At 34.0% G+C, this 26,623-nt stretch overlaps 2 protein-coding genes across 2 annotated transcripts; one reads left to right on the top strand and one right to left on the bottom strand.

Annotated features, from left to right (window-relative positions):
- Nucleotides 1-2,871: 2,871 nt before the first annotated feature.
- On the bottom strand, nucleotides 2,872-3,453 carry LOC145076287 (uncharacterized). Its single transcript, XM_079022219.1, has one exon. The coding sequence runs from the start codon at nucleotides 3,451-3,453 to the stop codon at nucleotides 2,872-2,874; it is 582 nt and encodes a 193-aa protein (XP_078878345.1).
- Nucleotides 3,454-9,603: 6,150 nt separating this feature from the next.
- CLUB (TRAPP II complex TRAPPC10/CLUB) lies at nucleotides 9,604-16,088 on the top strand. Its single transcript, XM_079018630.1, has 21 exons — nucleotides 9,604-9,917; nucleotides 10,274-10,503; nucleotides 10,598-10,779; nucleotides 10,879-11,062; nucleotides 11,137-11,227; nucleotides 11,310-11,470; nucleotides 11,556-11,645; nucleotides 11,735-11,896; nucleotides 11,986-12,047; nucleotides 12,139-12,229; nucleotides 12,313-12,455; nucleotides 12,752-12,944; nucleotides 13,025-13,570; nucleotides 13,641-13,853; nucleotides 13,961-14,315; nucleotides 14,586-14,682; nucleotides 14,763-14,847; nucleotides 14,924-15,110; nucleotides 15,185-15,462; nucleotides 15,551-15,641; nucleotides 15,761-16,088. Exons 1-21 carry the CDS (start codon nucleotides 9,854-9,856, stop codon nucleotides 15,946-15,948), a joined length of 3,693 nt encoding a protein of 1,230 aa, XP_078874756.1. The 5' UTR covers nucleotides 9,604-9,853; the 3' UTR covers nucleotides 15,949-16,088.
- The last annotated feature ends 10,535 nt before the right edge of the window (nucleotides 16,089-26,623 follow it).

The raw sequence follows: 26,623 nt of genomic DNA, 5'->3' as shown, positions 1-26,623 counted from the left end.
TTGAAGAATCCATGAACATGTTGTTAAATTTTTATGGGAATGTTTTGTGTTTTAACATCTTATCACTACTTGTATGTTTTAGTTCATGAGTTTAAATGTGTTTGTGGTGATTAGTTGGCTAATTTCTTGATTAAGTAAAGGATCCTCAAATTAGCAAGCAACAAATGATTTTTGTGTTGTTTTTGCTTCACACAATCATAAAAACATTTCCTCCAACATGGTGGTGAAAGCATTTGACCCCTCTTGGATTTGGTGACTCTTTGGTTCTTAATGTTAGTTGACTTTCACTAATTACATGCTTAATGGAAATTGTGACTTTGACTAAGGAATTTGTTATGAGCTTCTCTAACCATTTTAACAACTAAGAAAAGTCTAGGTAATCTAAAGCTTCTTGGATTACTATAGCCAAATTAAGGATTTAAGTCAAGTATTGCACCATTGGATTCTAATGATATGTTCATCAAAAGTCAAAGTGAGGAAACCTTAAGCCAACCATCCTTCTCTTATTGATTTTACATCAAACTCCTACTTTTGTTGAAATTGTTTATTTAAATCTTAGTTTAATTCTAGTTTATTTCAAGTATTTCAAAAGACCAAAACCTCCAATTTTATTTTTATTGTTATTTTACAAGTATTTTTACAAAGAGATTTTTCATAGAGTTATAAATTGAATCAATCTCCGTGGATTCGATCCCTTTACCACTATACACTATTTTAGTGTGTAATAATTAGGGTTATTAATTTTGTTGGCCTCGACAACCACCAGATCGCTTAATGCCATCGATTTTGCCTCTATTATACGCTCGATCTGCAATTTATTCATGTTTCTTTTTTTTTTTACGATTTGAGGGCTTTAGATCGGAGGAATGGTGGGTTTTTTGATCTAGTTGCAGGTTTGAGGCGACACTCTCCAATGGTGGTGGTGGTTTGAGTTGCAGGTTTCAGAATAGAGGAATGATACATGGAGTTGCAAATCTGGAAGTGGTTTGTAGAAGTTATTGCTCTTCCTCTTGCAATTGATATTATATATGTAGATCTAGGAAGGGACAATTTCACTCAAGGTCAACTAATCCTTATTCTTAATGATGTTGGTGGTGTTAGATCCTTCGTAATTCAGGGGTGTTGTTTTCACTTGATGTCTTTACTCTTATTTGATTCATTTTGGATTTAATCCATTGGAAAATTAGGGAAAAAGTATATGGTATTTTTGCACTTGATAATTCTGTAAATGAAAATCTAGTGTTGATGATTAGAAGACATCCTGGGAATAAAGATTGTTGAAGATGTCATGAGGAGGAGGAGTAGGAGGAGAGAGAGAGAGAGAGAAATGTGGGTCCAATTTAATTATTTATTTTGTTTTTCATTTAAATTAAATGAAAAAACATAAAAAATATCATAAGGGCATTACAATCATTTCAGTTTACCGAGGGACCAAAAACGCTATGAAACTACCTCAAAAGGACCACCAATCCAAAAAAACTGTGGTTTTGACTAAAACCCCAAAAAAATGCATACCACAAGGACCATTTTTGTAATAAATGTGTAAGGGGTAAAAAGGTAATTTAAAATTTTGAAATGGACTAAATCTATAACGAAACTAGCTGAAATGTTAAAAGTTTTGGAACCATATGGACTATCTATGAAATTTTTTGAACTTAGAGACTTCATGTCAGATTTCTGAAAAACATAGGGATCATTTATGAAGTTTACTCAAAATTATGTTATAATGTATTGTACATCCATGTATATTATAGATTATGAACGTTGTTTACGAGGAGTTTGTTTTTATATATAGGGCGTATTTGACAAAACTAGTTGGTAGCGGGTAGCGGACAACAGAAAGCGGAAAACTGGTAGCTGGTAGTGGGTAGCGAAAAGATGGTAACCGGTAGCATTTTGTTAAAAGCTATGTGCAATAATTTTTAGATTTAGAGCGTTTTGTTTAAACTAAACACTAAAAGCTTGTAGTTCCAAACGAGCATTTTTGTTCAAAACAAAACGTTTTGTCAAACGCAAAAAACTAAAAGCTCGTAAATGTTATGTGTCATGCTCATAATCGATCAATTACTTCATTAAACTCAAATATCTTATCAAACTAATGTATTTATCGAGATTTTCGCAAGTATCAAATATAAATTACGAATTTATATGTAAAAGAAATCGAAATAAAATGTACAAAAAATCAAAATAACAGGCTAAGGGCCTGTTTGTTTGCATCTTAATACCTCTTAATAAGGGGTAGGTCTGAATCTTTAAGATTCAGACCGTTTGTTTACCTCTTAAGTTTTGGTCTAAATATGAATTTTAGCACTTACCAAATCAGATTTGAAACTCCATTTGAAAAAAAATAAAAGACACCCTATTGTCACGGGATGCTTCAATCACCGTGCGCCACTTAGTATTTTCTCCGACTAAGTCAGGCTAACTTCGATCACTTAGATGTATTAACGATTAAAGGAAGCAAGAGAAACGACAAGAAACACTTCTAAGAAAAGAGCTTCTTTATACAACTTTACTTCTTACAAGAGAACTTCTTGGATGCCTTGGACAAATGAGCCCTCCTCCTATATATAGGCATCCTACACCTCCTCAAAGGGAAGTCTCTAGATTTCGTACATTCCCGAGTATTCTAGATTGTTCTTACAAGATCCTTATCTATACAAAGTTCTACACAATTCTATTCTATACTTTTGCATCCTAGAGAATTCTAGATCGTTCTAGGGACTTATGGTAGATTATTACTTGTTCTACCATCTTCTTGATCGGTCTGGAAGATTCTAGAACACCGACTCGTGACACCCTCCCCCACCGAAATCCTTGACGTCCCCATCAAGCCTTGGACTTGTATGCTTCGATCTTGTCTCTGAACTGTCATAAGTCTTGTTCTCGTTCCCAACTGGATTCCGTATCGGGTTGTCCCTTCCATCGAACATAGTACTCGGTCCAGTTGGGTGATCCTCTTTTGCGAATTATTCTATCGGCCAGAATTTCGTCTACTTCCTTGTCAAAGGAGATCACATTCGCAACTGGAGCTCGTTGTGATTCACTCCTAGACGGGTCTTCTTCATCTCGATTATAAGGTTTAAGGAGACTTACATGGAATACGGGGTGGACCTTTAAGTGGGTTGCTAAGTCGAGCTTATATGATCTTGTCCCGACCTTTTGGATCACTTGATACGACCCTTCATATCTTCTTGTTAAGCCCTTGTGTACTTGTCGAGTGGACTTGAACATTCTCTCGGGAAATTTCACCATCACTTCGTCGCCAACCATAAATTCACGCGGTTGTCTGTTTCTGTCCGCCCACTTCTTCATGCGTTTGGCTACTTTGTTCAAGTAAGACCTTGCTATGTCAAGTTCTTCGTTCCACCTTTTAGCGAACTTGTATGCGGGTGGACTAGCGCCTTTATACCCCCTAGTTAGTTCTTGTGGTGTCAGAGGTTGTTGACCCATGATGATTTCAAAAGGGCTTCTTCTGGTAGCCTCGCTCCGTTGTAGATTATAAGAAAATTGGGCTACATCAATTAACTTAGCCCAATCCCGTTGATTAGCACTAACAAAGTGCCTTAGATAAATCTCCAGCAAATGATTCACCCTCTCGGTTTGTCCATCAGTTTGCGGGTGGAAACTGGTCGAAAAGTGGAGCTCGGAACCCATGAGCTTAAATAATTCCCTCCAAAATTTCCAGTAAACCGAGGGTCTCTATCACTTATGATGCTCCGAGGGAGTCCCCAATACTTTGCCACATGTTTGAAGAATAACCGACCAGCTTCCTCGGCTGTGCAATCTCTAGGCACGGGAATGAACGTCCCGTATTTGGAGAAACGGTCTACGACCACCATGATGGAACCATAACCTTCGGATGTAGGTAAGGCCGAGATGAAATCCAAAGTTATACTTTCCCAAGGGTGCTCCGCAATCGGCAACGGTTCTAACAACCGCGCTGTCTTGGACTGTTCCACCTTGTCTTGTTGGCATACGAGACATGTCCGAACATAGGCGTCTACATCGTCCCTCATCCTTGGCCAGTAGTAAGTCTTTTCTATAATTGCCATGGTTCGGTGTGTTCCAGGATGCCCTGCCCATTTTGAATCGTGGCATTCTTTTAGGACTTCTCTCCTTAAGTTGTCCCATTTCGGAACATACATTCGATTACCGACAGTGAGTAATAGTCCATCTTTGACCCAAAATTTTCGAGTCTTCCCTTCTTTAGCCATCTCCATTAAGCTTTTTGTTAACGGGTCATGGATTATTCCTTCTTTGATGTGATCAGTAAATGAGCAGGTTACCCGGGAGATGGTTGCCAATTCTGCTTTCCGACTTAGAGCATCGGCGATGACATTTGCCTTCCCTGGCTTATACTCCATGACATAATCGAACTCAACCAAGAAATTTTGCCAACGGGCTTGCTTGGGACTTAGTTTTTTCTGATTTTGAAAGTAGCTTGTAGCGACATTGTCAGTTTGAATTACAAACCGATTCCCGAGTAAATAGTGTCTCCATACTCGAAGGCAATGTATAATGGCTGTCATCTCCTTATCATGTATCAGATACCTTCGCTCGGTCTCATTAAGTTTCCGACTTTCGTATGCCACCGGATGACCTTCTTGTAACAAAACACCGCCTATAGCAAAGTCTGAGGCGTCAGTTTGTACCTGGAATGGCTTCGAGTAATTGGGTAATGCTAGAATTGGTTCTTTCGTGACTGCCTTCTTTAGCTCCTCAAACGTTTCTTGACACTTATCCGTCCACTCCCATGCGACCTTCTTTTTAAGTAGATCAGTTAGTGGAGTTGACCGTGCCGAGTATTCTGATATGAATCTTCGATAATAATTGACCAGACCTAGGAACGATCGTAGTTCGGACACGTTCTTAGGTGGTCCCCATTCTGAAATTACTTTTATTTTTCTTTCATCCATGTAGATCCTCCCGTCCTTAATCTTGTGCCCAAGGAATCTTACGTCAGGTTGGGCAAAAGTGCATTTCTCCATCTTCACATATAATTGGTTTTCCTTTAATGACTGAAAAACCAATCTTAGATGTTCCACGTGTTCCTCCAACGTTTCTGAGTAGACTACGATGTCGTCTAGATACACTACTACGAACTTATCCAAGAACGGGTGGAAGATTTTGTTCATGAGGGTGCAAAATGTGGCCGGTGCGTTTGTGAGTCCAAAGGGCATAACCAAGAACTCAAACGATCCATACCTGGTCACACATGTTGTCTTTGGCTCATCTCCTGTTGCTATGCGAACTTGCTAATACCCTGATCGTAGATCTAACTTTGTGAACCATCGAGCATTTGTGAGTCGATCGAAGAGATCGGCAACTAAGGGGATTGGGTACTTGTTCTTCACGGTTACCTTATTCAAGGCTCGATAGTCAATACACATTCTTAGACTACCATCTTGTTTCCTTTGGAACAATACTGGGGCACCAAATGGAGCTTTGGAAGGTCTGATGAAGCCAGCGTCTAGTAACTCCTTCAACTGTTTTCTTAGCTCTTCTAATTCTGGTGGTGCCATTCGGTAAGGCCCCAACGCTGGTGGCCTTGCTCCTGGTTCTAATTCTATCTCATGATCCACCTCTCTTCGTGGTGGTAGTTTCTTGGGTAATTCTGGTGGCATTACCTCTTTAAATTCCTCAAGTACTTTCTTGATTTTGTTCGGTACCTCCATTTCTGGAAAATCGACTTCTTCTTTTAATGTGGCTAGGAATGTCACCTCGCCCCTCCGAAGGCCTTTGCTAAGTTGCATGGCTGAAATGATACGGGAATTTGCCTTGCTTCTTTCTAAGGGAACGATGTGAATCGAGGATCCCTTAGTGAGGCGCATGGTTTGATCTTCAAATGAAAAAGGTCGGGCTTCGTCTAGGAATTCCATCCCAAGCACCATGCAGTAATCATCCATAGGGACTACCGTTAAGTTTATGATTCCTGTCCATCCTCCTATCTCAATGGGCACATTGTGGGCGACACCAAGGATGGGTTCGGATGGGGAATTTACTGCTTTCAGCCAGCCTATCTCCTTGGTGTATTGAATATTCCTTTTCTTGGCTTCATTTTCAGCAAGAAAGTTATGAGACGCACCTGTATCGACTAGGGATTTAGTTGCCTCTCCATTTATTTTAGTCTTCACGAACATGAGACCTCCTCCCTTCTTTGGTTTTGTCTCTTCCTTAGCCACCGAGTTGAGGAGACGCATCGAGCTTAGTTGTTGTTCGTCCCTTTCTTCATGTTCATCTTCAAAGACCATGGCGTTGAAACTTTTCTTCTTGGGACAATCTCTTATTAGATGGGGACCGTCACATAAATAACACTTCACCTCCTTATGAGTCCCTCCTTCGATCGCCTTTCCCTTGAAAGTTGAGGGTTTGACAGCGGGTCTATTGTCCCTTGGTGACGGCTTTGGCGCAACTTTATCTCCCCCACTAGTCCTTCTAATCAGTGCATCTCTTCGGAAGTCCATAAGGTCTTCCGCTACAACAATCGCTTCATCAACATCTTGGACATTCCTTCGCTTGAGCTCGTTATAGGCCCAAGATTGTAGTCCATCTTGGAAATAAAATAACTTGTCTTTTTCTTGTAATTCAGGCAACTCCAGCATTAAAGCAGTAAATTCTGCCACATAATCTTTAATCGACCCAATGTGTTTCAGTCCCCGAAGCTTCTTCATTGCTACATCTTCTGCGTTGTGGGGACAAAACTGCTTCTTGAGTTGCCTTTTGAACTCATCCCAGGTATCTATGGTGTATAGCCCTTTTTCTATGTCATTATGCTTCCGCCTCCACCATAGGGCAGCATTCTCACATAGGTATAGGACAGCCGTGTCTATTTTGGGCTTATCGTCCTTTACCCCGATTGCATTGAAATAACATTCTACGGACCAGAAAAATTCTTCAAGAAGTTTAGGGTCACGCTTACCTTTGTACTTCAGGGGTTTAGGTGCATCGACATGTGGCGTCATCTTTGTACTTGCTCCTCCAGCAATTGCGGCTTTGCACAACTTTACTTCGGCTTCTAGAGTAGCTACCTTCTCACGGAACTCATTCTGCAGGGTGTTAATAAGTCCAAGGACTTCTTCCTTGATGACACCGATGGTCTCCTTCAATCCATAGCTCGTGTCACTTATCTCGGCAACGAACTGATCGACGGTATCCTTCCATTCAAGGATCTCACCGACGTTAATCTTCGTCCTTGTAAGCTTGTTCTCTAAGCTTGCCAAGGCATCTATCGATTGGTCCCTCTTCCTGGATTTTCTTCCTTTCCCCTCGACGACAGGGGGCACGTTTGCGACTTCACTACTTCCTGCTTCCGTAGTCATGATCTCTTGCTTGTACGAACAACCTGGCTCTGATACCACGTGTCACGGGATGCTTCAATCACCGTGCGCCACTTAGTATTTTCTCCGACTAAGTCAGGCTAACTTCGATCGCTTAGATGTATTAACGATTAAAGGAAGCAAGAGAAACGACAAGAAACACTTCTAAGAAAAGAGCTTCTTTATACAACTTTACTTCTTACAAGAGAACTTCTTGGATGCCTTGGACAAATGAGTCCTCCTCCTATTTATAGGCATCCTACACCTCCTCAAAGGGAAGTCTCTAGATTTCGTACATTCCCGAGTATTCTAGATTGTTCTTACAAGATCCTTATCTATACAAAGTTCTACACAATTCTATTCTATACTTTTGCATCCTAGAGAATTCTAGATCGTTCTAGGGACTTATGGTAGATTATTACTTGTTCTACCATCTTCTTGATCGGTCTGGAAGATTCTAGAACACCGACTCGTGACACTATGCCCTTAACCCCAAAACGCGTACTCTCTTTCTCGCCCCCTTCTCCTCCTTCTCACCCGCTTCTTCTCCCTCACCGAACTCCAATAATCAACCGCCTGTGACGACGCCTCCGACGCCGCCGCCTTCTCCTCCGACGCCTACAACAACGCGTCCTTCAACTCCGACAATCCAGGTTCGTTCTTCTTCCTTCTTTCCCCCCGAAACTCGATTTTTTTCTGTTTTTATGAATGAATTGGTCAATGAATCGGTTTTTTTTTCTCCTCAAACTCACGCCTCCTCCGATTCTCTCTTCTCATCAATGCACACAAACACCTCCGCTCCATCTGTTGTGTTCCCCCCTGAAACTCGATTTTTTTCCTGTTTTTATAGAAAATTTGTTTTTTTTTTCTTTTCCTTTATTTCTTAATTCATGTGTGGTTTGCAATCTGATGTTGAATTCGTGATTTTCTTATGTTTTTTTTCCTGAATTCATATGTGGTTTCAAACTATTGAAATGGTGAAATCAGAAATCTAATTATAAATGTTTGAATTTGTTTTTTCTTGAATGTTTTGCTTCTAACAGATTTGGATTGGGTTTTAAGTGTTGATGTATGTATAAATTATGATAAAGCTGTTATTAAGAGCATCAATTTCAGTCTCTTAAAATGTTTAATGTGGGCGATTCTTGAAATCTGTTTGATAACCTGATGCTGAAATCTTGATACTTGAAACAATTATGAAGTTGGATTCTGAAATTTTCGTTAGGAGCTTTGATTATTAAATCGTGTACCTGTTGCTAATGGGTAATTTCTTGCTTAAATGTATGATTTATATTGAATTGTGCTTAAAAGTTTTGGTTAATTTTTTGTTGATAAAAGAGTGATAAATTGTATGGTTATTTCTTAAGTGTGCACGAAGTAGAAAGTTTTTAGTTCACTAGTTGGATACAGATATATTGAAGACTCAAAGCTGAAATTAAAGTATACCCTATCTTAAAAGATCAAAGCTCATAACTCAGTGGGAAAAAATTTGACCTTCAATGTCAAATATGTTGTACTAGTTTATAATTCGTGTGAACCACGGTTACAAAATTAAGTTTTTTTTAGTGAAAATTCAAAGTTATTAATCAATTATTTTAAATAAATTATTAATTAGGAGATTTTTTAGTTATATAAAACTATAATTATTGATTTTAAATAAATATGTGAGATTATCACTTTATAATTTGTATTAATTTTATTTTAATGCTATTAATTTAATGTAGATAGAGTGGAAAATTTAAAATTTAAAATAATAATCAATAGGTTGACATGTTGCAAGTATTAATTAGTAGACCTAATATGGTGACACATGGCAAAAGAAGAATAAAACATGCATTAATTAAGAAGTTTAATAAAATGACACATGTCAAAAGGAGAATAAAACTATCATTTTATTAGAATAGGAAGATTTTAACTTTGAAACCCTTAGAGACATACAAAAAATGATTGTTATTTTTGTAAATTGATCTCTCAAAGATCATTACAGATTAATGAAGATAAATTTTGATTTATATTAATTTGGATTTTGTATGGTGTTTAACTTTTTTTATTATTATTATTCAGAAAAAATAATATAAAATGGTAAACTGGTCATTTTCATAATTCAACACAATAATTTAGAGGTTCTAACCAAACAATATTTAAAAATTTGTTAAAAATTCATAAACTCTAAAAAATTCAGACATTTTAAATATTCATTCTTTCCAAACATTCCTAAAATAAACATCATGGATACATAAATAGTAACTATTGGTACAAAATTTTAATATTTACAGCCAAAACTGAAGTTGATTACAAACTACACACCCAATCAGCTTTAGATCACACGGAGGTCACCAGAGGTGCAATAAACAAGCATGAGATCAGATGAATCCCGACAATGACGGAAAAAGAGCCGATCAAATCGCTATACTCTAAAATCACACTGAAGGGGTTTTAATTTGACTGTTTACGACCAATTTCAACCACCCCAGTTGACATACGCCCTTTGGATCCACTGATTTCCGTATGATTGCGGCAGATCGATCACCTACATGGCGAATTTCCTAGCTCAGTTTCTGTCGATCAAGAATTCTTGTGAACGCGTCGTCATTGCTGGTATAGTTGATTAATCCGTCCATCCTTTATTATTCGTAGCCCTAATTTACATTTGAAACATGCGTTTGTATTCAACTGATAGAAATATAAATCATGTAGATCAAATTATTACTATTTTGTTGATGGTTTTTGTTTACATTGCGGAAATGTAAATGTACTACCTCCATTAGTACTTGGAGTTTCCTCAATCGCATAATTTAAGCGAACATTTCTCTTCTAAATTCAGACCTAGTTCTTTCGAACTGAATATTCATGCATATATTTCAGTTTTTGGCTATAAATTTTCCATATCGTCATAGCTTATGAGTTATATCTGAATGTTGAAATCTCAAAATCTCTTATTTAATTGATCACAGTTGAAGATGTGAGTGATTTGTGGCCCTTAGTCAAGAAGGGATTTGAGGATCGACTTCCAATAAGAAGAGCTACATTGAATAACAAAACCCGTAATCCCTTATTAGTGGATAATCTGCCAGCTGAATACATACTAACAACAGATTCAAGGCTCCGCAGTAGATTCCCTCAAGAACAATTCTTATTTTCATTCAGAGAACCATATGCAACCGTGGTCCTTGTGACTTGTGAGGTAACTGATACTTCATCTTTCACTTTGGTTAAATATTTCTATTAATCTGTTAAATTCAACAACACAAATGAAATTGTTATCACCTCATCAACAGGATCTGGATGAGTTCAAGACAATCCTAAAACCTCGTTTGAAATTAATCGTGCAAAATGATGAGCGAGAGTGGTTTATTGTCTTTGTGTCTAGAGCTCCACCCCACAATGATCAAGCAAGCAAAATGGCTAAAAAAGTTTATGCCAAACTTGAAGTTGATTTTAGCTCAAAGAAGAGGGAAAGGTAAATTTGCTATATCTTAATAAATGTATCTTGATTTCAATACAAAAAAAGGGAAAGAATAAAAGATAAACTGTCATTGTAAATTTGTAATTGTAACAGGTGCTGTAAATTGGATATGCATGGACCTGAAACAACTTTCTGGGAAGATTTGGAATCTAAAATCACTGAGTGCATTCGAAACACTCTTGATAAACGTATACAATTCTATGAAGAAGAAATCCGTAAACTCAGTGAACAAAGATTCAAACCAGTTTGGAGCTTCTGTAACTTCTTCATCTTAAAGGTACCCAAGATTTTTATATCTGTTGAAAATTTATTGATCTTGGATTCCCTTTAAATTATTATTTTCAAATACAGGAAAGTTTGGCATTCATGTTTGAGATGGCTCATCTACATGAAGATTCATTACGTGAATATGATGAACTAGAGCTTTGCTACTTGGAAACAGGTGTTTTTTTTTTTTTTGGTTGTATATTGAACTTTTTTTAACAAATGTGGATTTAGTAACTTTATTTGTGAAATGTGATTAGTTAACATAGCAGGAAAGCAAAGGGACTTTGGAGGAATGGAGCATGGAGATGATCAAGCTGCATTATTAAACCCTGGAAAAAAACCATTGACACAAATAGTTCAAGATGATTCCTTTAGAGAATTTGAATTTAGACAATATCTATTTGCTTGTCAAGCAAAGGTAATCTTTATGCTTTGTTGCATGTATAAACATGTAACAGGTTTATTGCTTGTATATGATTTCACTAAGAGGAAAACATTTGCAGCTACTGTTCAAGCTAAATCGTCCATTTGAGGTTGCATCAAGAGGGTATTCATTTGTTATTAGCTTCTCAAAAGCATTGGCTCTTCATGAGGTCTGACATTCACTTCAGTGAGTATTAATACATATTTTCTAAACTGACAACTTGGTTTTTTTCTGATTACATTTCTTTCTATTGTCCAGAGTATTTTACCCTTTTGTATACGTGAAGTTTGGATTATAACTTCTTGCTTGAGTTTAGTCAATGCAACTGCTGCTCATTATAGCAATGGACTTGTGGGACCCGAGATAGAAAAAGAATATTATCGTGTACGTGGGGAACTATATTCTCTATGTAGAGCTAAGGTAAAGAGGTTATAACTTATAAAACAACATATCAACCTACTTTTTTTTTTTTGTCTAATTTATTGAAAGTTTATTCTTGAATTTGTCAGTTCATGAGACTTGCATATTTACTTGGTTATGGTTCTGCTATAGAAAGAAGTCCAGTCAACAGGTAGCCTAGCCACTCAACTTTTTTCCTGTAAATTGCTTTCAACTTTGTAATTTATTCGCCATAAAAATTATTTATTTAATTTTGTAAACAGTGCTTCACTTAGCATGCTACCATGGCCTAAACCAGCAGTTTGGCCTTCTGTTCCTTCTGATGCAGCATCTGAAGTTCTTGCTAAAGAGAAGGTATGCATATATATATCTTATATTATGTTTAATAATAAACAAAGAAAGTTAATATCTGACTTAATTGACATTATATTATATAGATGATTCTTCAAGCTACTCCAAGGGTCAAACATTTTGGTATTCAAAGGAAGCCACTACCTCTTGAGCCTTCGTTTCTTTTGAGAGAAGCTAATAGGCGAAGAGCTTCTCTTTCTGCTGGAAATATGTTTGAACTGTTTGATGGGTATGGAAAACTGTACTTTTATAGTTACAAAAATGGTCCCTGTGCTTTTTGATTTTTACCGTGTTTAGTCAAAAATCGAAACTTTTTTCAAAATTTCTCCTTATTTCAAGGTTCTGTATATATTCTGGTCCTTCTTTCAAGGTTTCAGGGAGAAAATAGATATGAAACCTTTTCCTAAGGACTAAAATCGAAAAACGGTTTTGAGTTTTGGACCAAACATGGTAAATATCAAAAACCTTATTTTGTTATACATGTAAAAAAAATGGCACTCTGATCCACTTATCATATAATTCCAGCTCGTTATCTCCATCTCCCAAATTACAACCAACATCCATGTCAAGAACCAATTCTACACCAGGAAACTTTGAAAGCTCAATTGATCGACCTATGAAACTTGCAGAAATCTTTGTTGCTGCTGAACATGCTCTCAAAAAGACAATATCTGATCATGGGTTATGGACATCATTCTCATCTTTAGCAGATTTTGAGGTGCATGTCCAAGTCCACCTCAGCATTGTATGATGTTTGACTGTTTCTTTTCTCATAGCATTCATGATTTGTGTTTTCAGAAAAAGTATCTAGAACTTTCAAAGTCTGCTGCTGAAAACTATCATCATTCATGGTGGAAAAGACACGGGGTTGTTCTTGATGGTGAAATTGCTGCTGTTTGCTTCAAACATGGTGAATACGATTTAGCAAAAAAGTCATATGAAAAAGTGTGTGCTCTTTATTCTGGTGAAGGGTGGGAGGATTTGTTAGCTGATGTGCTTCCTGATTTAGCTGAGTGTCAAAAAATACTTAATGATCAAGCTGGTTACTTATCATCTTGTGTGAGATTACTCTCTCTTGATAAAAATCTGTTTTTGAAAAAAGAACGTGAATCTTTTCAATCAGAAGTTGTTCGTCTTGCACATGGTGAAATGGACAATCCTGTCCCTCTAGATGTGTCATCATTAATTACTTTTTCTGGGAACTCTGGTCCACCATTAGAGCTCTGTGATGGCGATCCAGGGAATCTGAGTGTAACTTTATGGAGTGGCTTTCCTGATGACATCACTCTTGACTCACTCAGTCTTACCTTGACAGCTACTAGTAATGCTGATGAAGGTGTTAAGGTATTTTCTTTTTTCTTAATTTTGAGTAAAAAGAGTAAATTCTGATTTTTTTCTTTCTTTCAATATTTAGACAATCAGGAGCTCGGGTGCTACAATACTAAACCCTGGGAGAAACACAATTACACTTTCGTTACCCCCTCAGCAAACAGGTTCCTATGTCTTGGGCGTACTTACAGGGCAAATTGGTCATTTACGCTTTAGGTCTCATGGATTCTCCAGAGGTGGTCCCGCTGAAAGTGATGATCTTATGAGTTACGAGAAGCCAACTAGACCAATTCTTAAGGTGATAATACTAAAACTAATTCTACTCTTCAACTTGGATGTACTTACAGGGGTATATTGGTCATTTTACAGTTTTATGATATAATGTGTTTTGTTTATGAACTTTAGGTATTCAAACCAAGGGCACTTGTTGATCTTGCTGCAGCAGTGTCATCTGCATTGTTAATGAATGAGCCTCAATGGGTGGGTATAATTGTCAAACCAATAAATTATTCCCTAAAAGGAGCTGCTTTACATATTGATACTGGTCCTGGATTGAGGATCGAAGAGTCATTTCCCATTGAAATGGAGAAATACGGATTAGAGGATAAAAAGAACAATAATGATTCTGTTAAGGAAATTACGAAATTAACCTTGAAGAATGGTAGCATAGAGTTACCTGACTGGGCAAGTAATATAGAGAGTGTTTTATGGGTTCCTGTTCGTGCCATTAATGAAGGACTTGCAAGAGGAACATCTGCAGGTTCATTTGTTATTATTATTAGAGTTAGAATAAATTACTTTTTTGGTCCCTGAGTATAGCTGATTTTTTCAATTTTGGCCCCGATTCTTTTTCTTACAATGTTGGTCCTTATTTGAGGTTTTTGATTCCTTTTCCAAGTAAAATGACTTTATTTTTTGGACCAAAATTGCAAAAATCAGCTGTACTCAGGGACTAAAAATGTAATTCAATCTTATTAATATTATCAATGTGTTTCTCTTTTAATAATCTATAGTTATTTCTTTCTTGTAGGGGCAGTTTCGTCCGGAAGACCGAGTGTTGTGGATGGATTAAGGACTGTAGCTTTGAAACTTGAATTTGGTGTATCACGCAATCAAAAATTTGATAGGTTTTCAGTTTTTAATAATTTAATTCGATTTTCAGTCCCAAATGTAGTGAAAATATCAACATTTTTGCCATTATTTGTAGGACTATAGCTGTTCACTTCACCAACCCATTCCATGTCAGCACACGTGTAGCAGATAAATGCAGTGATGGCACCTTGCTTTTGCAGGTATATTGATCTCAAGTCTTGTTAGGGTTAAATGCAAAAAAAAAAAATAATAATAATTATTTACTCACATTCCCAGGTGATACTCCACTCACAAGTGAAGGCTAACTTAACCATACACGATTCTTGGCTGGACCTAAAAGACGGTTTTACCCTTGCTGGTGAAAGTCAAAGTAATGGAAGACCAACATCCGCCTTCTTTCCACTTGTAGTTCCTTCTACATCAAGAGCCGGAATCTTGTTCACTATATCCCTACCCACAAATGGCAAGCATTATTTTATTTCTCATTTTATCACTCATCTTTAGAAAAAATAATCAATCTCTCTTTTTTTTTTACAGATGAAGCGAAAGATATGAATCCTGATAGTGATACGATATTAAATATAAAATATAAAATATCTGGGGATAGAAATCATGGATCGCATACTCCTATGTTTGAGGATGAGTCTTCACAGATGTTGACTTTTAAGAGTGCTCTTGTTTTACAAAGACCAGTGTTGGAACCTTGTTTGGCAGTTGGTTTTCTTCCCCTTCCTCCAGAAGGCCTTAGAGTCGGCCAGCTTTTTACTATGAAGTGGCGAGTTGAAAGGTTGAAGTATCTCGAGGACGAACAATACGTAAGTTTCTAAAATTTTTACTTTTTTTTTTTTTTTTGGCAATAAAAAAGTAAAAATCACTTAAATCATATATTTGATTTGCGAACAGGATGAGGTAGTATATGAAATAAACGCAAATTCTGAAAACTGGATGATTGCTGGGAGGAAGCGAGGCCATGCACCTCTCTCCACAAAGCAAGGTACTACTAACCTTTTATAATCCAAATCCTCTTTCAATATCTCAACATTTAATAAATTAATAAATTTTATATCTTGATTTTGAAACCTTGTTGTCTAAAAATAAACTTAATGTATACAGGTTCACGAATAGAGATTTCAATCCTATGCGTGCCATTGGTTGCTGGGTACATGCGGCCCCCACAACTGGAGTTACCGGACATTGGTGAGGGTAATATTAGTTGCAACCCAGCTGGGCCCCACTTGGTCTGTGTTTCCCCTCCACCTCTCAGCTCCTCCTTCTGTATTCCCATTCCCATTCCTGCCTAGAGATGAAATCGTGACTTTTGTAGGTGCTAGGTTATAGTCAAATTTCATACGCTGTATGTTATAACCTAACTTTGTATCTTTATTATGTGGGATTTGTGTGTGTGTGTCTATGATTACTTTCAATCACTTTATTCATTTAACTGTCACTACCTCACATACTTCATTTCATACATTAAGATTCATCAATGTTGATGTTATTTAGAATTCCACCATTTTCATACTTTTGGTTTTAGGTCACCCTTTGCACATATTGGAATCGAAATCAATTATGAAGTAACAAAAAGTTCGTAGGTGTCATGAGATCATTAGGAACCTATCGAGACATTAGTCAATAGGTATTAATCATTAAGGACTAAATATGAAGAATCAAGGAGTTATACCTAAACAGAACATTAGTTTCCTTTCTAATGCCACATATGAAGAATCAAGGAGTTATACCTTTCACTAGAAATGAAGATGATGATTGTCATGTTGACCTTTTAAGAACTTGCGTTGTATGTATGTGGAATTATAACTCTAACATGAAACCTTGGTGAAGAAAGATTGATGCTCTACAGGGGAAATCATAACCATAGTGAAATTACGCTAAAAATGACACATTAGAAGAAATTGGTTTGTTGTTATGGAGTTTTTAAACCAACTTCGCGGTTGAAACATATTATCCAACTAAATGACTTGAGGTGATCGAATGTTTGAGACGCATGTGAGTGAGTGAGATATATTGATACCTATTGGTAACCGACTCCATTAATGAAATAACAATGAATATGTTAAAGTTAGGTTTATTTTGAAAAAAAAATTAGGTACCAAAAAAAAAAAAACAGAATACAAAAGTATAGAGTATTTTATGGAATAAACCCAATCCAACTTTGTCAAATGGCCACTCCATTTATGAAATAACATAGAATTATTTTGTAAAAAAAAAGTTTAAAACGGAAAATGTTTTTTATGAACAAATCCTTTTAGAAAAAGAATAAAAATTTAAGCTTTTAAAAAATCATTTTTTTCGGCCAAACATCCATTCCACCGTCCTATAGATAATTGAATACAACAAAACTTTTCTTTAGAAGAGATTTAAATGGCTCCCACAACAAATAAATCAAATGCTCAAACATGTAACTATCATTTTGATGTGATGCTACAAATCCAAAACTTTTCGACAACAAACAAAGAAAAGGCAAATGATGGTTGATAGATGCAATTTGATAGCAACATATGTTGACAAATGCATGTGCGGCGGGTGCATGGTGACGACCGTTGTTGCTTATTCTTTTCCACCAAAAGTCCTCCTCAATCACCCGTCCCCTTCGCCACTAATGGTGGTGCTCTTTTAAAATTATTAGAAGAATCGACAAACTCATGACAATTAGATATCTTTAACATCTTAAAAACAGTATATGAAAAGACATTTTATGGATAGGAAAAGTGATAATATATAATATCAAATTATGTTGGATTGATTGCTTTCTAGAATGGTATCTATCTTCCCTAAGATTAATGAACAATTCTTTAATTAATGGTAAAATATATAATATGATTGATTCTGTTTAAAACCAAAAAAAATTATGAGTTTTGGCCAAATTATCTTTTGAATATTAGTGTATCTTTGACAAAGAGTAGATTTTAGTTTATACCTTTTAATAAAAATCTTGAATTAAAGAAAAAGATTTTTTCGGGACTATGGACATAAAGCTTTTACTTCAAATAAAAAAAAATCATAATCCAATTATTTGAACCAGCTTCTATATATTTTTAGCTTTTAACTTGATATGAACTCATTTAAAACTAGGCCCATATCAAGTCCAAGTGTAAAACTTACTATCAAAACTTTGTAGGAAGGACACGTACACTTATATTTTATGTCAATTTATATTTTTAAAAAATATACATATAATTTTATCAAACATTTCTACATAAACAAAAAGTTTCCAGCTAGATTTATAAAACATATCGTAATACTATTTATTTTTGCATTCAATGCGGTAAGGTGAGTACGGTGCAGTTCATTGCGGTTTTTGGGCCAAACCGAATCACAAACTGCAAGTTGCAGTTATCTATAGGGAAAAACCAAAATTTACAGTTTTGATTATGTGTGGTTTTACGGTTATTTCGGTGTAGTTTTAGTTTTTAACCGAAAAATGAGCTGATGCGGTTTTACAGTTAAAATGGTTAAAATGATACGGTTTCATGTCCAAACCAGATTTTTCAGTTGACTTTCTTTTATTTGCAGAATTTCGTCGACTTCATTTATTTATAGATTTTTGTTGCAAATAACCACTATTTTGACCAATTTTATTCTTGCAAGTTGCATTTTATTATGTTATAGTTGCTTTATTTCATTCAACCAATATGCATAATAGTTAAATAATCACCACTGAAAAATAAAAATGGTATTTTTTGACAATATTTTTATTAAATAAATAATATATAAATTCAATATGTATAATAAATAATAATGCGGTTATTTCAGTTTTTACGGTGCAATATACAGTATAAAACTTAACCGGGTTGAAATTTGCGGCTTTTTAAAAATTTAAACCACACCATACTGTTCGGTTTCGATTTTGGGTTAAGTTTTAACTGCTTTATATAACTACAAGTATAACTTTTTCGGTTTACTTTTAGTAAATTACCTTTCATCATTACATTCATTCTAATACGTGGGTTGTATTATCTTTTTATTGGGGATCAAATGAAATTTGTATCGTAAATGATCTATAGCCAATTCAAACATATCTAAAAATAAATTCGATTACAATATATTTGGGAAGTAATAAATAAAATTAAAAGGAAAGAAAAATGTCTCACTCAGCAAACGGTATTCAAAAACAACTTAAAAACCGCGTTGGGTGGCTGCCACCAGACCCATGGTCCATGGATATAAAAGGTTGCAGAATAAATGAGGCATTAGATCTAAATATTTATAATAAAAAAAATATAAAGTACAAAATCAAACATTCCATAATTTACCACATATGAAGCACTATACGATGGAATTGACTCAAATTTAATATCATATATTTTAACTTTAACAGTTGTTAAAAAAACACTGTTGGGTACCGATTACCGAATACATCATCGGCTTAAAACCGATTTGGTCGTAAGTATGATCACCACTCAAATACATCTTGTTTTCTAGACACGATACTATAAAGTAAGAATTATTATATCCGATCATTATAATATCTAACGCAAACAAAGTGACAAATAATATTTAGAATTATATGTAAGTTAGTTGAAAATTATAAAATCAAACTATTATTATTTGTTTACCAAGTTTGTCCAGAAGTTAGTTTGATCTTTCATGATCATATATGATTATAAGAAAAGTATAAAGAGACAAATTAAAAGGCGAGATAGAAATTAAAACCAACATGATTTTGCTAATCTCACTGTTTAAACTGCACAAAATGACTATCGTCCTTGAAAGGTTTTATGTTATTTTAGGGTTGTACACATTTATTCACTAAACAATTTATTGTAAATGATTTACCATTAAACTATTCTAATTGTTCAAAAGCTTCCATTATGACCTAATATTGTAGGTAAATGTTGATTTGACATCTATATAACTGATACAGATCTAATACATAATTATTTGACATCTATGTAACTGATACAGATCTAATACATAATTATTGACTTATATTCGGTATATAACACATCTAAAATGTATCTCTTGTGCATAAGTGATACCATTCATTTGTAGGTCACAGATCAATTAAAATACCACTTATTTCAGTGTTATCTTCGGTCAAAGATGTTCTAAGTCGAGAGGGTAAATCATAATTGTATGGAAGGACGTTGATTGAACTTTTCCATACCTAGTCCCAGCTTCGATTAAAGACCCAAAACAACCTTTCATTTGCCCCTTCATATTTGAGTTGGAAACCCATAAATGAAGACTACATTTATGGGACCGTGCTTATCAAAATTTAGCACAAAACCATGTATGTTAGATTACTTTACACAGTTACACATTAAATAAAAGTCCAAAACTACGTATTAAATCAATATATTTCAAATCAATATTTATCTACAATACCTCGCTATAATGATAGTTTTTGAACATCAAAGAGATTTTAATGATAAGTTATGTACATAATAGTTTTGTAACTAAGAATATGTTTTTTAAGAGGTAAAATATATGCAATCTATGAACCACATCTGCACACATTTGTAAAAGAAGATGTAGACCAAATGTATACAATTTGCAAGAAAAAAACTATTTGTTTTTAAAGTCTACAGACTGCTAAAATAAACTGAAATTTAAAGAACAATTTTCTTTAACTTAATTGTTTTTCTCAATTACCTTTTACAATAGTTATCTATAATTTATATAAAAAACTAAACTGTAAATTCAAAACAATCTTCATGCATAAATAGAACAAATTAGTTGATTCAAACCATTTTTTTAAATGATATTTTAGAGAAAATTCATGAAACCATCCATGAAAAATCATCATAAAAAGGTGTTAATCGCAAAAAAACCTATATACATGAAACCATTTATAAGAAAATTCAAACAGATGATTAAGAAGTAATAAAAAAATGATGTATTATCAAAATCCTTAAATAGATGAAAGTCAAGTTGATTGCATAAGATTATTTGTTATTGTTTGCTTATTTATTGCGTAGTTAAAAAATTGGTTATCTATTACAAAATAGGTATCGGGTCGGGTCGGTCAAAATAATATTATGTCGTTTAAATAATAAAGTTAATAGCATCAAATAATTTGCACCGATATTAACATCATAAAATGTTTGCTTTTATATACTTAATTTACGTTCATATTTATATTAAATATCATAGGTTTATAACTTTTGTCTATTTATTTATATGTTTTTACACTTTGAATATATATTCCTCGAAAGCTTTTATAAAATGACTTTGAATATTCCAAGCTTTTAAAGATTAATTTGGTTTTAATTAAAATATTAGATTGGATATATATATATATATATATATATATATATATATATATATATATATATATATATATATATAGAGAGAGAGAGAGAGAGAGAGATAGAGAGAGAGAGAGAGAGAGAGAGAGGTTCAAATGTGGATTAACAAATATTGTGTGAATGTAGGGATTAATTTGGGTCAAGTATTTTTTAATTTTAATAAATAATTAATTAAATCATCTACCCTTTAATTTAGGAAAATTACTTTATTTAAAACCCTACCGTCTCTTTCATCCACACCCACAAAATCGCGTCCCGCTTCCATCAAAGATGTCAAGATCGTCGGAGTGAACGGATTCAAAATTGAAAATCAGAATCGGGAACCAACCCTCCAGAGCTCGTTCAATTGATATGCGTTCGAAGATGACAAGATCGTCGTAGGGAACAACTTCAAAATCGAAATTAGAACCGGGAGGCGGGAACCAATCCTCCAGGGCTCTTTCAATCGACGTGTGTCTCCAACAATGCTTCAGCCTCCATCAGTATCGTGAGTTCCTCCGCCATTGTCGATCATATCGATTTTCTTTCTTCTCAAAACATGACTTTACTTTCAAAAATTGATTTTCTCCATCTCGGAAATCAATTTCTTTCTTCTCAAAAATTGATTTTTTTGAAATCGATTTTATTGCTTTTCTTCTCATCTGTGAAATCCGTTTATTATTTGAAATCGACTTTTGTAAGTGATATTCTCTAATCGATTTGAAATGAGTTTGTAGGATATAAAATTGATACAAGCATTTGTCTATTTCTTTTCTTTTTAGTTCTAAGTTCCGAAGGGTTGATTTAGTATTCACAAATGAGAATTCAATAGTGATAGTCAATTCAAAATATCTACAAACAAGGTTGGTCCCTTATTCTCCGCTTAAACTCTACAAGCATTTCTCTATATTTTTAATCCTAAGTTTAATGTATGTGATTTAGGTAGTGTTTGTTTTTTGTCTGCAGATCTACGTAGCCTCTTCTGTCTGCGTCGCGCAGACCACGCGCAGACATTAACCTTCGCAGAAAGTTTGTTTTTTTGAACACTGCAGACCTAAAAATGTCTACGCGTCCTCTTCTTGGAATAGATGTGGACCAGAGTCTTCTAACATCTTCTAGCCTAAAAAAACATATATATATATATATATATATATATATATATATATATATATATATATATATATATATATATATATATCTTTATTTTTTTTAAAGTTTTTTTTAATTTATATTTTTTCCAACTTTATTAATTATAAACAATTTGAAAAAAAAAATTTACAAAACTTAAAAAAAAAACGTTCGACGATACAAACATGATATTTTTGACAGATTTATAAATAAAGATTTATTACAATAATAGTCGTTGAAGTTGTTTATATAAATATGAAAAAAAATCATAATATATTCTTATATTTTTTTGCCAAATTTTGTAAAACATTATTTAATACAGTATCGTCAATTTCTCGACAAAATATTTGTGGTATGTTTTTAATGGATTTAATTGAAAAAATCGAAGTTTATTTCCATCGATTTATGTATCAAATTCTTTGATCACTAATTATAATGTTTAGTTATAACTTTGCAACCAAAGTTGTTGGTTTTTATCAAATATATATGTTAATTAATACCATTTTTTTTAATTTTTTATATAATAATACATAACCGTTGATCTAGATTCGTTAATTATTTATAACAAAGTCATAAAAATATTAAAAAATCACTTTGAAGTTTAAAAAAAATAAGTTTATTTTAGTAGTCCGCAGATGTTAAAAAAACAAACAGTCTTCTTTTTTCAGACTGCGGACGTTTGGTCCACCTTTTCTACTACAGAGGTATATAGATGTGGTCCGCAAACTGCGGATATTTTGCCTCAGAAAAAACAAACAATACCTTAGTCTTTTTTTGTCTCTTTAATTTTCAAATATCTTGATTTCTTTTGCTTGAACAAAATTTGGTTTTAAGCACATCATAATACAATAGTCATGTTATTTGTATAATCTTATTCTCATGCTTATTTCTGTTTTTTTTAATACAAGTCTTTGTTTACTCGTTAGTTGAAGATCTAAAGTCAAAAGAAATAAACTCCCTTCTAGGAAGAATGAGAATAAAGAATCTTTCATGAATGACTATATTCTTATAGAAGACAAAACTGCAAAATTGGTCCTTGTGGTTTCATAAAAACTGTGGATAGGGTCTAAAAAGTTTTAGACTTGCATAGAAGGTCCAAAATGAAGGATTTTCTGTGATTTTGGTCCCAAAATTAAAAATGTTTTGTGGTTTTGGTCCTTGAAAAAACTAAAAGGATGATTTTGCCCTTTTAACTTATTTTTTCCATTTTTTATATTTGCTTTAACATTGTTTTAATTTAAAAATAAGAAAAAAAGGAAATCAACCAACCCTATCCCCTTCTCTCTCTTTGACTTTTCTCTTTCTCTCTCTCTCTCTCTCTCTCTCTCTCTCTCTCTCTCTTCCTGAACCAACACGCCATAACACACATATACACATCTCTTGATCTCTCCGACAAATCCCACACACAGAGAGAATCGATCTCTCAGAAACCCCATTTGTATGAACGATCAGTCAAATCAATCTCTAAAAGCAACCCATATGTATGGATCGATTTTCAACCCATCTGTATTAACAACCATTGTGGTATTTTGGCTACATCAAATAGCTGGTGGTGAAGGTTGTCGACCTGTCAAGATGATGGTTGTGGGTACGATTTATTCAGCAATTCTAGACCACCACCATCAATGAAATTAGGGCCCTTAAGAACAAGTCAAAAATTAGGGCTCGTCATAATGTCTCAAGCTTTTCTTCATTTGCCTCAATATATCCATCATAGAGTATGTTTAGTGATGATTATAGTGAAGAAGGGCATGTAGGAGGTGAGATGACAATTGTAAAAACCCGATGCAAGGCTCTGATTTCAGGTTTTGCAATTGATTCAAGTCACTCTCATTCGAATCCTCTGATAAGCATGCCAATCGATGCAATTCAACTGATCACTACTATACACCGAGAAATGACGTTAATCAGAAGACGATGATTTGGGAGATTCATGAAAAGAAACCATGGTAGATCGTAGGATTTACCGGGGACAAAATTACATCTACATCCTTCGTATTCTTCATAGATTTCCAAATAAACAATCATTATTATTGCAAAGGGACCAATTGGGATGAAGTTAAAAAAACGAGGCGATTAACAGATCTATGTTAGAGACTAGAAGGATGAAAATGATAGGAGAGAGAGAGAGAGAGAGAGAGAGAGAGATGAGGGGCATCGATGGGGGTAGGGTGGATAGGCCTAATTCTTTTATTTTTATTTTTATTTTAATAAAGTATTTAAAATGGTTTTAAAAAAATGCAAAAAACAAATGAAAAGGGTAAAAGAGTCATTTCAAGTTGTTCAGGGACCAAATCCGCAGAAAGTTTGTGATTTTGGACTGGTGGTGCAAGTTGGAAACTTTTTGGACTGCATCCACACTTTTTTAATAATCACGAGGACCAAATTTGCAGTTTAGTCATTATAGAATGAATATTTTTTTCAAAAATGACTTACTATAAAGCTTGTATTCTTATAGAACGTAGCAAAGATTCAAAAAATGACATTGTATTTTTATAGAATGTAACAATAAAAACTATTTTTTTATTTTTTTTATTTTTGGACCTTAGATTCTTCAATAATATTAATAATAGATGATTATTCTTTAAGAATGTTGTTATTTTTCAACTCATGGTTCAAAAATTTGTTAGTCTTCAAAATGTTCATTCAATCAGAATATGTATTTTGTCAGAATTTGTATTCAATCAAAATATGTATTTTATTAGAATGTGTATTTTAAAAACTTGGTCCACATTCATTCCTACATCCACATAATACTTACCATCTACATTATAACCTAGCTCTCTCTCTCTCTCTCTCTCTCTCTCTCTGTATATATATATATATATATATATATATATATATATATATATATATATATATATATATATATATATATATATATGTTTAGGTTCATTTGAGACCATTCTAATTTTGTGAGACCGTGAGACTAAATCTAAAAATAGTTTTAAAATGCAAAATAAATGGAAAAATCCAAAAACTCTTTTTTAAATATTATTTTCGGAACCTGAATTAACTAAAAAAATAATAAAATAAAAAAAATAAAAAAAATCCCGTTTTATTTTTTGAAAAATACGTGAAATATTCTAATAGAATATTACACTGGCATATTCTAAAAAATAATTTTAAAATGCAAAATAAATGGAAAAATCTAAAAATTCTTTTTTTAAATGTTATTTTTGGAACTTGAATTAACTAAAAAAAATTTAAAAAAAATCCATTTTTTTTGAAAAATACGTGAAATATTCTAATAGAATATTACACTGTACATATTTTAAAAAATAATTTTAAAATGCAAAATAAATGGAAAAATCCAAAAATTCTTTATTTAAATATTATTTTCGGAATTTAAATTAATTAAAATAAATTTAAAAAAAATAAAAATAAATAAAAATAAAAAAAATGCGTCTCACGGTCTCACAAAATTAGGCCGTCTCACATGAACCTAACCCAATATATATATATATATATATATATATATATATATATATATATATATATATATATATATATATGAGAATTTGTAAAGACATAAAATAATATTTAAAGTTTGTAAGCTTTAAATTATGCATTTTGTTTATCAAGAAAATGTCTGTAGACTTGAAAAAAGGCAAGTCTATGTCTGCTAAAAAAATTGGACGCACATACTTTTTGTCTATAATGGTTCACACCCAAACCTAGTAGCTAGGATACTTGAAGAGAGAGGAGAGAAGTAATCAAAATTTCGGCTATCTCTAGAGAATAGGGAGTTTACGAAATATGAAGGTATAAGACCTTTTATATAGCTGACTGAAACTTGGGGCGAAAGCTAGAGTTTTTGGGATAAGGCCTAGATTAATAAGTATAATAATCAAATTGCCTTATCTCTTATCCAATCACCCTTGGACAAAATTTCTAGATGATCTCTGGCTATAACGTCCCGAAAATAACAGGATAAAAATTTTATTTTTATTATAATTAAAACACACAGTTTTCTTTATTCAAACATTTAGAAGTATTTCAAATAAAAAATTATCAGAGTACATTCTTAGAACCACAAGTTGCGGAAAACACGGGTGTATGCACTGTGATCAAGCCGGGCCCTTCCCTTACGAATCGACAGTACCTGAAACCATAAACCACAAACTGTAAGCACAAAGCTTAGTGAGTTTCCAAAATACCACATATCATACATAACATACGAGTCATACATATCAACATACAATAGGACGTGCTATGTGCCAACCGTAGTCTTTTCATTATGCCACGAGCCATATCATAGTCTTTTTTGCCAGGCCGAGGTCTAAAACCCTAGGTCGTACAGACAAGTGCCAGGAGCCACCTCTTGGTCTTCCATGTAAGCATCACAAAGACAACTAGCATACAATGTACCACTACTTATCTAATTACCTGCCAGAGTCCAAACTCTGGTCTTGCATACAGATTGCCAGGAGCCACCTCTTGATCTTTCATACAAATGCCAAGGGACTCCCACTGGTCTTCCTAGTTTAAATAAACCAAATGGGCCGGTATTGGTGCCTTCGACCCATAGTACAGTGATGAGACTCACCTCAATTGACAGACAAATCCTATAACTGTTGCAGCTGCTGCAAACCGGCTC

Source organism: Lactuca serriola, chromosome 9, assembly GCF_051521515.1.
Source record: "Lactuca serriola cultivar US96UC23 chromosome 9, Lser_US96UC23_V15, whole genome shotgun sequence".
In the NCBI taxonomy this organism is placed as follows: domain Eukaryota; kingdom Viridiplantae; phylum Streptophyta; class Magnoliopsida; order Asterales; family Asteraceae; genus Lactuca; species Lactuca serriola.
The sequence above is the reverse complement of the archived record's forward strand: the minus strand, read 5'-3'. Positions and strand labels throughout refer to the sequence as shown.

Coding starts and splice junctions, on each gene's coding strand:
- LOC145076287 (XM_079022219.1), bottom strand. CDS start 3,453: ATGGGTCAACAACCTCTGACACCACAAGAACTAACTAGGGGGTATAAA.
- CLUB (XM_079018630.1), top strand. CDS start 9,854: ATGGCGAATTTCCTAGCTCAGTTTCTGTCGATCAAGAATTCTTGTGAA. Junction 11,228..11,309: donor GCTTTGCTACTTGGAAACAG/GTGTTTTTTTTT, acceptor AAATGTGATTAG/TTAACATAGCAGGAAAGCAA. Junction 12,230..12,312: donor AAGTTCTTGCTAAAGAGAAG/GTATGCATATAT, acceptor TATATTATATAG/ATGATTCTTCAAGCTACTCC.